Below are 15,719 nucleotides of genomic sequence, written 5' to 3' on the forward strand. Positions count from 1 at the left end.
TGCTAGGGCAGCTTCCTCTCCTTCTTCCTTTCCTCCTCCTCCTCTTGGGGCGGGGCTGAGGGGTGGGAGACGGAGCGAAGGAGCAAAGTGCGGCGGAAAGAGGGAGCGCGCTCCGCCAGGCACTTGGGTCCAAAGAGGGAAACGGGCAACCGCAGCAGCACCGAAGAAGGAGGCGGAGGAGGGGTCCGAGGTCAGTAGCCCGCGGCTCGCCCAGGCTGCTTTTTCTCCCCCCTCAGGGAAGCTAGCCAGCCTGGCTGCAGGCGCCCTCCCCGCCCGGCGTGGCGCTCCTTGTTTTGATAGCAGGAAGCGCGCGGGGAAAGCAGACGGCAAAGGTAAAACAAAGAAAAGTTTCTCTGCGGGAAACTGTTGCTTCCCCAGCCGAGCCCCACCTGCGTGGGAAGCCCGGTCCGCGCCCGCCTTCCCACGCCCGCCCGCCCCCCCCCCCCAGCCTCTCTCCTGCTCGGCTTTCCCCCTTCCTCCGGCAGCCCCTGCTGCTGTTGCAGCTGCTCGGCGCCATAGTTGCTTATTGTTCCTACTTCTTTACGTCCCAGCGCATCTGAGGCGCGGATCACGGATGCCCTCGAGCCTCTTATTTAGGAACCAGGCGAGGAGCTGGCAGGTCTGAATCCAGCCCACTGTTCGCTGAGCTGCAAACAAGAGGGGACCCGCTCTCTCTTCTTTTTTTTACAGAGCGGAAGCAGACCGAGAGATCTTACTTCAGCAGCATGCAGCAAGTTTTCTCTGAACACCCCCCACACACACACACACATGTGGCTTGGTGGTAGAGTTGAGAAATCTCCCCTTCACTGTCTGTTGTTTTTGTTCTAATATTCTTTCAGCTCATCAGACATGTGGCATCCTTCTATGAAAGAATTAGTGAAGTAGTGCTTAAAAAAACAAACACCACTCCCCAAACACCCATTAGTATGCTAGTTTCTGCAGAAGGGAAGGACTATAATCTTGTTTGTGAGTACCGAAGTAGGGGATGGTAGCTAAACTACTTTGGTTTAATTTGAATCGCAATTAAAATTTGTGATAATTGTGTATGCTGCACTTGGCATATCAAAAGGCTTGCTTAATAATGCCATCTTGTCTGTTTCTGTAGTTAGCAATCTTGCCAGTTTTAAAACCTGAGTTTTTCCTGTCATAGGTTTTGCTTGGAGACCAAGATGGGAACATAGTAATTTATCACCCTTCCACGAAAGACTTCATGGCAGCATTACCCATGAACTAATCCTCACTCAAATGGCTTAGATTAATATATGAAATTATGCTGTCAGTCTTAACAAAAAATTACTACAACAGTATCTGGAAAACGTTGCCAGTCTTGCAGGAATGCTTTAGATTTCCCTTGAAATTGGTGTTTTGCCTGAGGAGGAATTTTTGAATTTCATTTTGAACAAAATCTGGTGATAATTATTACCCAAGGAAGAACTACCAAAATCAATATGATTTTGGCTTTATGTAAAATTTCAGTGGTAACTTAAGAATTAGTCAGTTGGCCTGCGGATGGAGAAATTGGAAAGCTTGAGACTAAAGCAATTGAATATTAATGTGAACTCTCACAATCATAAAGCAGCAGCACCTTTTTTCTCAAAAAAGGAGGAAAACAAAGTCCATGAGAGTCAAAAGATTATTTTCCAACAAAGGAAAACATTGTTGTTTTAATGTCATCAGCACTAACCGCTCTGTACTAGAAACTAAACTTTATTCGGAATTAACCTTGTCAGTTTCCCAAGGAGGAATGACCCACTATGGCGCTATACTGACAGTTGCAGATAGGCACCTAGATCTTTTCAGCCTTGTGCTTGTATCTTCCTGTTAAAAGTGAAAATAAGAGTGTATGGATTGATAAACAAGGTTAAAGAGGAGTAGTACAGTTTTCACAATAATAGGCTAGCCAGTTTTGCTTATCTATGTTCTCAGTCAAGTCTATGAAAGTCACTAGTGTCAAGTCACTAGTGTCAAGAGCTCCAGAAAACATTTTCCATATTTATAATGTTTGTGGCTAAGTCAACATAAACAGATATATGTAGAAATAAAGCTCGTTATGAGCAATTGACATGTGAAAACGTGCAGATCAATTTAGGTTGCATCTAGATGGCAGTTTCCTTTTGTGATTATTGCATCAAGTAGCAAATGGTAGAAAAGGCACCATAGCCAACAACTAGTGAAAGGGCTTTTATGTGATGCATAGTAGCCACTTTTGTCATAGGCTTTCACAGCAACACATTTTGAGCAGATCCCATTGCAACAACTTCTGATTATGGGAATGTCTTGTGAGCCTACCATGTTAGTGGTGAGCAGGACCAGAGGCAAAAAATAGATGGAGCAATGAAAGTGACTCTTATCTTTGCACGGTTGGCTTCATTCCAGCCACATTAAAGTCAGAAAGGTGTGTATACACACACCTATAGGCTGGGTTTGAGCCCCACATTGGACAAAAGATTCCTGCATTGCAGGCAGCTGGACTAGATGATCCTCATGGTCAACTGTAGAATTTCATGATTCTATAATGATCCCACATGTAATGGGTAAAAAGTCCAATCATGTCAGCTGTATTGTTACTGACTTTTCCTAGAAGCCTCATAACTTCATGTGCCCTTTAAAATATTTCTTACCTAAGGGAGGAGGAACTTCAAAGCAGAATATCTGTTAACTTTCCTAGAAGCCTTTCTTTCATCCTTTGTAGAATGAGATCATCCTCCCAAGAGAGATGTATATTCTGCTTGACAGAATATGACATCAATGCATTAGCTAACCAAGATGAGGTAATGCTTTAGTACTCCGGTGAAGCTAGCTAGTAACTGTGTTGTCCTCCCAAGAGCTTCGATGCTTCAGTGCGTTAGCATTGGTGTTGTGGAAAAGAAACAAACCGTCAGTGACAGAGCATATGTCTGACTGCACAAAATCAAAACAGATGTCTGCTGATGGATGGATCTTTTTGTGGCCAAGTTGCTTAATTTTAACAGACTGTTGATTTTCAGGTACGGTGGTACCTTGGGTTAAGTACTTAATTTGTTCAGATCTGTTCTCAATTATCCAGTCTATCTAATAGTACAGTGGTACCTCGGGTTAAGTACTTAATTCGTTCTGGGGGTCTGTTCTTAACCTGAAACTGTTCTTAACCTGAAGACCACTTTAGCTAATGGGGCCTCCTGCTGCCGCCGCACCGCCAGAGCACGATCTCTGTTCTTATCCTAAAGCAAAGTTCTTAACCTGAAGCACTATTTCGGGGTTAGCGGAGTGTGTAACCTGAAGCGTATGTAACCTGAAGCGTATGTAACCCGAGGTACCACTGTATAAAGTTATTTTTGAAGCAGTATTTTTTTTACCCTGTATTTGACTTTAAACCTGAACAGGTAGCCAAGTGTTGTAAATTGCTATAAACTACCCGTTTGCATTTCCCCTTAGTGGGTTTATTAAAAATGCCTAGCTTTCAGCTAAATTTGTGCTCCTTCAGAATAATTATGCCTCAGGGTTATATTCTCCTTGTCTGAGGGAAGTTGGGGGCAGCTCATTTTTAATTTTTCTTTATCTGTTCTCTTGATACATGGGAGGCCACAATTTTATTTTCCAGAAGCTTTGCTTTCTCCTTGCATTGATTGGCATTAAAAAATTCTGATGATAACACTTTATCCTTTGTTTACAGAAACAACTATGGCAGACATAAACCATATTATGAAATCCTCACAAACTGTGACAGATGCAAAAAAAATCCCTGGTTCTGAAGGGTAAGTGGGGATTTTGGCTATTGGTGTCGGTTGGTTCTTTGTGGTGGTCTTTTTCTTCTCTTCTAGCCACTGTAGGCTTCGGCTTTAGTTTAGATCTCCCTCAAAATATATGGAGTGTCCACCCCATAATATACCCATTCCTCCCATGGGCCTGGCACCAACTGATGGTGAGTTGTGACTCCTCCTTGCCATTAGCCATTATCATACATGGAAAGACAAGGCAAGCAAACAGCAGTGAAAATGCAGCAACTCCCTGGACTTAATCGTATGCAAAAATGAGAGTAAAATACAAGAAGGGTACCAATCTTAGGAATGCCACTTGAATAAGTTGAGAAAGGCGAGTAATCAAGAAAACAAGTGTATTAAACAACTAGGACTCCAATTTTTAATTAATAATGCATTGATGGTGTAATCATTGAGGGAAATGCAGATGAGCTCTCAATTACAGTGGTACCTCGGGTTACATACACTTCAGGTAGGTTACAGACTCCGCTAACCTAGAAATAGTGCTTCAGTTTAAGTACTATTAACCCGAGGTACCACTGTAATCACAAATAATCAGTGGATTTCATTCAGTGTAGCACTAATGAGACCATTCCAGTCCCTCTTCTCCTACATCACATTCTCCCCTCATCTTCCACACATGCTGTTCTGGAGGTTGTCCCCTATCTCAGAGCATATTTGCAGAAGGAGAAGGGGAAGTCCTGTTGTGTTGGCTTCTGCTTGCACAGCCATGTCATAGCATCATAGAATTGTAGAATCGGAAGGGACCCCAAGGGTAATCTAGTTCAAACCTTTGCAATTCAGGAATCACAGCTTATTAGCTGAATATGTCCCAGTATGTTTTTGGTGTTAGGACTATTAGTTGCTCTTGTAACTAGAAGATTGCTCCAAAGAAAAAGCATACACAGGAGATGTGCTCATGTACAGTTGTACTTTGGTTGACAAACTTAATCTGTTCACAGAGTCCATTCGGCTCCTGAAACTGTTCGAAAACCAAGGCATGGCTTCTGATTGGCTGCAGGACCTTCTTGCACTCAAATCAGAAGCTGTGTTGGACATTCGGCTTCAGAAAAACGTTCGCAAACCAGAACACTCACTTCTGGGTTTGTGGCGTTTGGGAGCCAAAACGTCCGAGTACCAAGGCCTTTGACAACCAAGGTACGACTATAATCAGCTGTGTGCCAAAACAACATGTTTTCAGAGACCTTGCCTGCCCTTTTGTATTGTTGTGCTTCATATTTTATTGTAAAATCCATGCATAATGAGGTCTGTAAGAGAGACTATGCGAATAAATTCACAGAATTAAGGCTAAAAACTCTTGTAACTTTAGTCATTTTGAGATCTGTTCATAGGATCCTCACTTGGTGTATACTGCTTTCTTCACCATCCCACTTTTAAAAAGCACTCAAAAGCTTATTTTTAAAATTCACTTGTACTTTTCAAGGACTACTGTTGTTCCTCTCAGATTTAATACAAAAACGACTAAGGGCCAATTTGATCCCCTCTTACGTGGTTTATATTGCATAGCTATGATGTTAGACCCTATTCCTGTGACTATAATCGGTTTTAATTCTTAAGCTTAAATTGCTGTAACCTGCCCAGGGATATGTTGTTGAAGGGCAGTTAACACATTAACTAATAATAACGGTAATAGCAGTATTGCTGTATAGAAGGTGAATACAAAATGCTCAATGGAGGTCTTGCAGTCATAAAACCTCTTTTGAGCTTCTTGTGTGAAAAATCTTTGCACATTTCTCTCATTCTTCCTACTATGGTTCTGTCATATTTATTTCATCCCAAACATCTTGAATTCAGCTCAGCAGTGCAGGGGAGAGTTTACATCTCATTAATCTATTTCATGTGCTCAAAGGATCACATCTGTTCTCAATTATCCAGTCCATCTAATAGTACAGTGGTACCTCGGGTTAAGTACTTAATTCGTTCCGGAGGTCTGTTCTTAACCTGAAACTGTTCTTAACCTGAAGACCACTTTAGCTAATGGGGCCTCCTACTGCCGCCGCGCCGCCAGAGCACAATCTCTGTTCTTACCCTGAGGCAAAGTTCTTAACCTGAAGCACTATTTCTGGGTTAGCGGAGTGTATAACCTGAAGCGTATGTAACCTGAAGCGTATGTAACCCAAGGTACCACTGTAATAAAAACATGAAATATTTTCTTTGTTCCATTGTATTTATTTAATAGTGGATATTTGAGGGAACTGTTTATAACTAGGTTGTTGTTGTTTTGCTAGCAATTTCTCATTCAGCATTAACATTCATGTTGTTCTGAACTTGTGCAAAATCCAAAAGATATCAAATTTGCAGTATAATTGTATACATGCAAACTCAGAAGTTCTTTTGAATTCATTTGGACTTATTTGTAGGCAAATGTGTGTAGGATTGTAGCCTCAGTCTGCTTTTTAAATTCAGGATCAGAAAATTGAAAATTTGAGAGAGAGAGTTTAGTTTTACATTGTGTTTTATTTTTTTCCTTAGGAAGAGCATACCTATTAGCAAATCTGTGGACTCTGTCATACCGGCAGATGAGAGTTACAGAATGGATCACCCTGAAATGGGAATGTGTCTTTTAGTCAACAATAAAAACTTCCATCCAGCTACTGGTAATTTTTTTTTTAAAAAAAAACTTTCTCCCCCTGCTGGTAAGGCTTCCCTCCCTGTAACCTGCTTTAAACTGTCAAAAGTGAAATATATCTACTGCTTAGTCTTTTTCAAAGTTGGCTGTTGTATGCTTAAGGAAGTCCGTAAGTTCAAACATGCCTGAATCTGCATAGGAGAGAGCTGTTGGTCTTAATATCAGGAGAGAGGAACTTGTGGCCTCCCAGATGTTGGCCTCCCAACTTCCATCAGCTCCAGGCAGCATGACCATTTGTCAGAGACGATGGGAGTTCTAGTCTCAAAACATGTGGAGGGCCACAGATTTCCAACACCCCTTCTAAATAGCAACACTGTGCTTTAAGCACACAGGTGACATCATTACACCTAAATGAAGCCTGACAATATTGTTCCTTTTCCTCCCAAGCTCGATACAATCGTACCTTAGATCCCGAACGCTCTGCGGGTCTAACGTTTTGGCTCCCGAACGCCGCAAACCCGGAAGTGAATGTTCCAATTTGCGAACGTTCTTTGGAACCCGAATGTCTGATGGGGCTTCCGTGGCTTCTGATTGGCTGCAGGAGCTTCCTGGAGCCAATCAGAACCGGTGCTTTGGTTTCCGAATGTTTTGAAAGTCGAACGGACTTCCGGAAGGGATTCTGTTCAGCTTCCGAGGTACGACTGCACAAGGTTTTTTCTATGCATGTTTTACTTATATACAAGCTTGGTCCATGGATGAGTGGGTGATGCCAAGTTCACTTGTTCATCTGCAATAAAACCAGTGCACCCATTGTTTCCATTCTTTCTGTGTTTACAGGGTGGAATGTCTTCCATAAATCCTGATATATTTCATATAGGAACAAGTCTTCAGGCTCCAGCTGTGCTTTCCCATATTTTATTTTCATATAACTGAGCAGAATTTGCCTGCGGCATACACTGTTTTCAAAAATTAAGTCAATGCAACTTATTTTCTTTTTTATCTAAAGGGATGGCATATCGATCTGGTACAGATGCCGATGCTGCACATGTTGTAGACACATTCAGGACCTTGGGGTACACAGTCAAGCCTTATAATGACCTTACATGTAAGGAGATTATTGAAGTTTTGCATAATGGTAAGTGGTGATTTGGTGGGTGATGTATTGCCTGTTGTGCCGAAATATAAACTCTTGGGTTTTTGTGTTGTCCACTCTTCTTAGCAATGAGGAACCTGGATATTAAATAATAATTAGAACACCTGGTGTGGCAGAAGGGTTAAGGGTCCCTTTGTGTAGCAGCAGGCTGCATGCGCACCATTGAGGAGGAGGATCTGAAAGCATAGATTACCATCAAAAAGTCTGCTCTGACAGTCTTAAGTCATCTGTTGGAAATGGGCAAGTCTAGATACAGTCCCCTCAACAGCTGGAGATCAGAATTGACCACCTTGAGGGAATGCATATGTGGACCAGGTCCATCATGGAACAATGTGTTTGCAGGCCCAGCAACAAGGTTTGGAAGTTGTGCCCCAGGTACTGAATACAATCCACCTCCGTGTCTGCTTTCATGAACTCTTCTTAGGTTAAGATTTTAAAATTATATTTTAATTTTGCTTAAGCCTTAAGCAGTGTAATTGGTATTTCTAACTTGGATAACTTCAGAGTCTGAACTGGCAACTAAAAATATTCCTTCCTAATTAGGAATGTCAAGATATATATTCTTCACTCAGGAAAATATTTCAGTCTAGACACTAAGCTCATTCTAGAATAGAAGCCACTTTCAGTCCTGATTTTGTTACCCTTTCATTTGTCAGACCCAACTTACTTTAAATATTTCCACTTATAATGCTCTCCCACACTACTATTTGCTTTAATAAGATTCTTTTCAATGCTCATTTATATAATAAGCCTGCTAATAACTGCTGTCACTGCCTCCTACCTATAAAAAGGATTCTATGGCATATCAGCAGGATTTATCCTTCAGATATTAGTATGGCAAGAGCAGGGCAACGTTGGGGAGAATGTAACTGCATTCAAGCCTAAGGTAGCCTTACAGTTGCCACAAATTCATAGGAACGTTAAATTATCCTGTTACTATGCTGCTTATCCCAAAGAAGCTATATGATCGACAATGCTTGTCTCACTTTGTCTATTTGTTCGTTTGAGGGAAGCATTATTGTGCTTGAAGTTTTGCTATTGCCTAAAAGTTTCTTGTTGAAAAAATGTCAAATAAGTATTTGGAATTTCTGAATACTTAAACAATGTTTTCCCTCCACCTGGGTTTTTTGAAGCTGCCAAGGATGATCACAACAAGAGAAGCAGTTTTGTTTGTGTTTTGTTAAGCCATGGAGAGGATGGACTCATCTATGGTACAGATGGTCCTCTGGAGCTAAAAATGTTAACAAGTCTCTTCAGAGGAGACAGATGCAAGTCCTTGGCAGGAAAGCCGAAGCTCTTCTTTATTCAGGTAATTGTGCAAAATTGAACAGATGACAATACTGTGAAGACTTTCATTTAAAAAAAAAAAAAAGTTTCTCAAAGATAAAAGGAAATGTTATGTCTGCATTATTCTATAAGCATAAGATCTATGGTTACATTTCTGGGAATATAAAATATATCCAGTGTGTCTGGTAGTGTTAATTTTTTTGCTTTCTAGCAGTGTTAATATTTCAGTTTCCATACCATTCCTACTGCTTAGAGAGGATAGCAGCAATATAAAAAAAACAAAAACTAAAAATTCTCTTCCTTAAAACTGGGCATTGAAACCCAAAAGGAATCTTAACAGTGATTTTTGAAAATGCACAAGCTTAGGCACTAGGATCATAGTTGTGGGGCAGCTGCTAAGAATTATTCTTTAAGTTCCCTGCTTTTTTTGTCTATGGTAAACAGATGGAAAACAAGAGAACTGCCCCAAATGCCACGATCCCTGTTTATTTTCATTAGGAAATGAGATCAGTATGATGATTTTGCATCTGTCATTTAATTTTAGGTCTCCTACAGAATAATGCATTAATAGTGAGAACACATTACTTTATGCCAGGCTTCCTCAACCTCAGCCCTCCAGATGTTTTGAGACTACAATTCCCATCATCCCTGACCACTGGTCCTGCTAGCTAGGGTTCATGGGAGTTGTAGGCCAAAAACATCTGGAGGGCCGAGGTTGAGGGAACCTGCTTTATACTAATTAGTAAAAGCTTGTCTACTTGAACATCCTTTGGAACCATTCGTCAGGGCTTTCATTGAGAAACTAAAATGGCCAAAACTAAGCATTTGACCAATGCCTCTAAACCATAACCAATTCAGAAAAGCATTTCTTACTGTTTCAGTTTAGGTTGGTGGTTTTCTCACCTGTGACCACAGTTTTAGCAGAGTGCTCTAAAAGTGCTGTGAACTTCTTCTCTGACTCAGAACGGCTTTTCCATGTCACAAAACTGCAAAGTTCAACTTGAAACTCATACCTCATCAAGATTAGCATGCCTCCCCTTTCAAGGTGTGCATAAACAAGTCCTCTTATTCCTTGTTTGTGTTCATTTGTATCCGACTGTTGCCATTTTCAGTGAGCCAATAATGGTAATATTTCTGGCTAGCATTTACTCTTCTGTCTTCCTTTGTGTAGGCTTGTAGAGGAACAGATCTTGATTCTGGTATTGAAACAGACAGTGGCACGGATGAAAGCACATGTCAGAAAATACCTGTAGAAGCCGACTTCCTATATGCCTATTCAACTGCTCCTGGTAAGATAAATGAATAAAAGATGCAGCCTTGTGGTCAAAATAAATCGATGGCTTGATGGCTTTATAACTTTTTATTTAATGCATCTCCTAATCCAGGGGTCAGCAAGCTTTATCACCAGGGGGCTGGTCCACTGTCCCTCAGACCTTGTGGGGTGCTGGACTGTAAGACATCCCCCCCCCGACTCTCCCCTCCCTTCTCCACAGCACCGGACGAGCGCCTTGTGGCTGCTTACCTGTGTCTTGCGAGCGGCAGGGCTGGCGGCGGTGGAGGGACGATGAGTGGCGCATGAAAGGGGTCCGGAGAGGGGCTGCTTAAAATGGTGGGCCGCTTGAGCACTGCTGCTGCTGGCATCAATAAAGCCCAGCCCCCTTACTCCTCTAGGCAGTGTGGGGAAAAGCCAGTAGGAGGGGAGGAGGAGGCGGCAGCACCGGCAGCACCGTGTGAGGGAGAGGGAAAGAACACGCGCGCTGGCGATCCCACGCGGCAATTCCCGGACCCTCCGCGGGCCGGATCCAGAAGGCAATGGGGCCTGATCCGGCCCACGGGCCTTAGTTTGTCGACCCATGTCCTAGTCCAACAAAGGTTCCTGAATACTTCTCTCTCCTTTTGTAAAACCATTTCATGTACAGAAATGTTACTGGCCCATCAACCCGCATGCACTAGCTAGATAGCCTAAGTGGAAAATATCTCCAAATCAACATGGCCATGTATGAAGATGGTTTTTTAATCTCAACACTTCTCTTGGGGAATATTTGAGACTAAGGGGCGGTAGGCTTAACAGCAGGACAAATAAAAGTTGAATGAGATTAATGTGAAGCCCTTTACTAAACTGAATGAACACCCTTGTTCTGGGGCAAAGTTATCTAGTTGTGGTGGGGTGATTGTGAACCTTAATCAGTTTAATAAAAGTAAGATTCCTGCATTGCATGGACTAGATGATCCTGGGGTCCCTCCCAATTCTGATTCTCAAACATGATTAGCTTTTGTAGTCTCATTTTGAAGAACATTATATTTTATTCAATTCATTTTTTTTCCTTATAGGCTACTACTCTTGGAGGAACTCATCAGATGGCTCCTGGTTTATACAATCACTGTGCGGGATGCTGAAACAGCATGCTACAAAACTTGAACTTATGCAAATTCTGACACGTGTAAATCGCAAGGTTGCAGAATTCAGTTCTTATTCAAACAGACCAGACTTCCACGGAAAGAAGCAGATCCCTTGTATTGTGTCTATGCTCACAAAAGATTTTTATTTTCCTCACTAGCTTCCTACACTGTGATGTGAAAGCTAGCAGAAGAGCACTAGCGTTTTATATCATTTTTAACTCTTGACCCGATGTCCAGTCTCTAATACATAGGTTGTATTGAAATGTTATGACCTATGGAGTGGATTACTACAATCACTAGAATAGTGGGATCACTTGCTAGTTCAGAAATTCTAGTTTGGAAAATGAAAATATATGTAGATTTGCAGATATGCTCTAACCTCATTGCTAAAATAGATTGAAGGAAGAGATCAACTATTACTGTCAAAATAAAGTATCGGTTACCGCAGACTGAAGAGCAGTAAAAGGTTACTTTTAGTTAACTTTGGTAACTGTTGCAGCCCAATCCTGGGGTTATTTATCTGAAAGCAAACTGTTGATAGAAATGGTACCCCCCCCCCAAGTCAATACCATTAGAATTGTAGAAATTAATGTCATGACACAAGAGTGCAGTTTTTCAATATGGTGTAAGGGCTAAACTATTATCTTTCATATACAATCATGTAGCACAGTCAAACTTGTGAGGTAGTTCTTCAGCCTTTTAGAAATGGCTATATGAAATGCTTTTTGAGCCTTTTCAAAGCTTTTTGACCACTATAGAATACCTTAAGATTTTTTTCTTTTTTTAAAGAGGTGCTCCTTTTCTAATAGATGGCAAATGGTTCTTGGAACGCTGATCCTTACTGGATCCAGGCCTTAAAGCAGTTTTGCATGCTTGCATTCACATTTCAGTTTAGGCAGGAGTGTTGTGCAAGTGGTAGTTTGTGAAGAGTATAAATTCAGCCTGCTCCTAAACACATTTTTGTGGTTCTTAGTTTTATTTATATATTCTATTTGATGATAAGAAGTATATGAAAAATGCATGTCCCATTTCCCAATCCTGATTCTGATTCCTTTTTTTAAAAAGCAGCATGTTTTAAAATACTAAGACTTAGAAGCTAGTATGTAAAATAGAAGTTCATCTTCAGCTCGAAGTAAAATATTTCTTCGGCCCTTTCTAGCATGCAGATTCTTAACTACTTTCTTCATACAACTTAGTGTCCTGCCCGCATTGGCTCATTCTTAGCTTTCTTGACATGGCTCTTACAAGTCTGGGCTACGTGTCCCTGGTGACCTGCCCTTCCTTCCCCCTTTTTTTGAAGGTTGCTTCTATTTTCAGCTTATTACTCAGCTTTTTGTGCAGCTACATTGTCTTTTTTTTTTTTTTTAAGACATCTGCCATTTTTCTTTCTCCTCCAGAATCGTTAGTGATTGTAACTCCTTTTTTAAAAATCAACAACCACCCAACTTGTGCCTGTCTGGGGCTCTTTCCCTCAGTACTATATCTAGCTATGGAATCCCACCTAGTATTTCTCTGATACCATGAAAAACATCTTTCCTGAAATGAAAGGTTCAAGTTTTGCTACACTTTCTTCCACCTTTCCATATGTAATGTCATCATTACGTACAGTAGTTACTTTCCCCCCTGAAGTTCTCACCACTTCCCTGCTGGTTAAGATCTAGTCAAGAATAGCCAACCCCTCGCTGCTTCCTCCACATTGTGAAAGAGATGGTTTTTAGCAAGGCATGTCAGTAAATTTGTTGCATGATCTGTGCTTAGCAGAGTTTGTATTCCCACAGATACCAGGGCATTTGAAGCGTTATTGCTTCTTTGAAACATCTGTAATTTGTTTCAGGACATGTTTCCCCAATCTTCCTTGGTATTGCAGTCTGTAGTATACTCCAACCATGATGTTTTGCTTCTCTTATTTTTACCCAGGGCTTCCCACAGGGACTTATCATGATCACTATCTTGGATTACTTTCTAGGTGTGCACATTTGATAGGTAATGCTATTCACCCTCCTTCACTCAATATGAACTTCTGTAGATTTCAAGTAGGCTTACAAATAAGTAAGTACAGGCAACATGGTAGTTAATAATTTATGCTAAACCATGGTTTTGCACAACACGCACAAGCAGGTTTAGTGAGCCTTGTTTTTGCAAGCACTCCCTTTGCCCTCTTCACACATGGTCAGGAGGAAGAGTTTAGAAGCTTTTGCTTCCATTTTCGGTTAATGGGTTTGTTGCATCACTGAATTGGCAACTTGTAGCTAATGTTACTTATGCCAACTTTCAAACCATGGGTTACTAAGCTAGCTTGCATTAAACTATTCGTAGTTCATGTCAAACACAATTCTGGGTCTAGATGGCACAGCAAACCGCAGCTAACTAAAAGTGGAAGAAAAAGCATCTGAGCTCCTCTGCCATGCAGGGAGCATATGAGCCAAGGCTTGCTGTGCCTGTGCATGTTGTGCTCAATATTAACATGATAGTGAATGTCTTCAGGCATGGATAAAAGCTTGTGTTAGTGAACTTGTGATGCTTGCAATACTCGGAGAAATTATTGTGAGTGTAACTGAGATAGCTGTGCATGTTTCGGGTTGAGACCTTTTATCTTGATCCAGATGGGAGATAATGTGCAGAAATAGGTTCTGCATGCATGTAAGATTTGCCAACAGCAAAATAGGAAATGGGAGCAAGTGGGACAGAATACAGCATTCACTGGTGTATGTGCATATCATGGCTCTTTGGAATAGAGTCACAGATCCACACTTCAATGTTTCTTGAAGTTTTGGTGTCCTTATTCAGCCATGGGGGCTCCTGGATTTGATCCATCCACCTACTCACCACCTGCTAAATAACTCTGAACTTTGAGAAGCAAGCACAGCAGTGTGCTTCAAATGGCATAATATGCAATAGTTTCTATACATTTGAACTTATCGTCAGCTAAATAAATCAGTTAATTTATTCAGAAGAGTTTACTATGTCTCTTGCTTAGAGGCATGAATCTTTTAAAAAGAATAATACAGAGCAATATCTGAAACTACCCATCACTGCAAACAAGATTTTTGGCAAAGGTTTAAATTATTAGATATGATTAATTTATGCGTGTGACTGTGACTATCTTAACTCCTGTATGAAAACCTAATAAACCATGTGCATTGTTTAACTAGCTTTGGTTACTTTTTTATTTTAAAAAACCTAGACATTTAGAACGTCTTACAAGTTCCAGTTTCTCGGTCCTGTTTAAAGTGTATAGATAATCATATTAACCCACATAGAAAAAAAATATTCTACAGGTAAAGTTTAAAGAACACTTGCCAAATACAGATGTGAACTATTAACAGCAATGCAACCTCCATTTCAGGCAATGAGTTGGCCTCAAAAGTATTGTTCCTCTTTAATGTCACTATAATTTAGTGTGGCAGAAGAGACATTGTTCACGTGTCATGTTAAACCATAGCTTAAACAGTGGTTAAGACAAACAGGCAGCATGCAGTAAATTCTCAACTTTGCTTCTTCCCCACCTGTGGCCATGACAGGACCAACGAGTGGAACTCAACAAAATATTTGTACTAACTCAAGGATTAGTGCTTGTGCAAGAAACAGGATTCCCCCCCCCTCTCTCCTCACATGCATCCTGTGCCATCCCCATATCTGTTCCTGGAAAGTTGGGAGAAAACCCCCCCCCAAAAAAAAAATGGGTACAGGGAGTGTACAGAAAGAGTAGAGGGGGAGAATGTTCCATTAGTAAAGGGTAAAGGGACCCCTGACCATTAGGTCCAGTCGTGGCCGACTCAGGTTGCGGCGCTCATGTGCTTTCGAACTGCTAGGTTGTCAGGAGCAGGGACCGAGGAACGGGAGCTCACCCCATCACAGGGATTTGAACCGCCGACCTTCTGATCGGCAAGTCCTAGGCTCTGTGGTTTAACCCACAGCGCCACCCATACGTTGATGGAATGTTCACTTTAGCACTATGCTGAAGGCAATCTAATATAAAAAAAACTGCTCAAAAGAAACAGTCACAACAACAGGGTGTGTCCTAAAGTATAGTTCTCAAGTATCAAAGGCAAAGTCTACCTCATCCATCCCAAAATTGCCTCCAGACACCAATTAAGGAGTTCTGGGTTAAACCACAGAGCCTAGGACTTGCCGATCAGAAGGTTGGTGGTTCGAATCCCCGTGACGGGGTAAGCTCCCGTTGCTTGGTCCCAGCTCCTGCCCACCTAGCAGTTCGAAAGCATGTCAAAGTGCAAGTAAATAAATAGGTACCGCTCCGGCGGGAAGGTAAACGGCGTTTCTGTGCGCTGCTCTGGTTTGCCAGAAGCAGCTTAGTCCTGCTGGCCACATGACCCGGAAGCTGTACGCCGGGTCCCTCGGCCAATAAAGCGAGATGAGTGCCGCAACCCCAGAGTCGGTCACGACTGGACCTAATGGTCAGGGGTCCCTTTACCTTTTTACAACCTCCCTTCAGTACAGATCCCCAAATGACTTCTCCAAGGAGTCTTCTAAATTTCCTTATGTCCTGAAGAATCAACCAAGATTTTACACAGTATCCATTTTAAGTATAATG

General features: G+C 41.6%; 1 protein-coding gene across 4 annotated transcripts; it reads left to right on the forward strand.

Moving 5' to 3' along the window:
- Positions 1 to 46: 46 nt before the first annotated feature.
- CASP3 (caspase 3) lies at positions 47 to 14,318 on the forward strand. Of its 4 annotated transcripts, none has more exons than XM_083756017.1 (7): positions 47 to 190; positions 3,653 to 3,734; positions 6,231 to 6,355; positions 7,334 to 7,462; positions 8,614 to 8,789; positions 9,939 to 10,056; positions 11,099 to 14,318. In XM_083756017.1, exons 2-7 carry the CDS (start codon positions 3,661 to 3,663, stop codon positions 11,323 to 11,325), a joined length of 849 nt encoding a protein of 282 aa, XP_083612143.1. In that variant the 5' UTR covers positions 47 to 190; positions 3,653 to 3,660; the 3' UTR covers positions 11,326 to 14,318. The 4 variants fall into 4 exon arrangements, with proteins under 4 accessions (XP_083612143.1, XP_083612144.1, XP_083612145.1 ...); XM_083756018.1 differs by lacking the exon at positions 47 to 190 and adding an exon at positions 197 to 332; XM_083756019.1 differs by lacking the exon at positions 47 to 190 and adding an exon at positions 361 to 966.
- Positions 14,319 to 15,719: the final 1,401 nt, after the last annotated feature.

This window comes from Podarcis gaigeae, assembly GCF_964106915.1.
Source record: "Podarcis gaigeae genome assembly, chromosome: 9".
NCBI classification, from domain to species: Eukaryota; Metazoa; Chordata; class Lepidosauria; order Squamata; family Lacertidae; genus Podarcis; species Podarcis gaigeae.

Excerpts from the sequence above, each read along its gene's own strand:
- CASP3 (XM_083756020.1), top strand. The coding sequence starts at position 3,625 with ATGATAACACTTTATCCTTTGTTTACAGAAACAACTATGGCAGACATA. Across the intron at positions 7,463-8,613 it reads TATTGAAGTTTTGCATAATG|CTGCCAAGGATGATCACAAC; the intron begins GTAAGTGGTGAT and ends GGTTTTTTGAAG. Across the intron at positions 10,057-11,098 it reads TGCCTATTCAACTGCTCCTG|GCTACTACTCTTGGAGGAAC; the intron begins GTAAGATAAATG and ends TTTTCCTTATAG.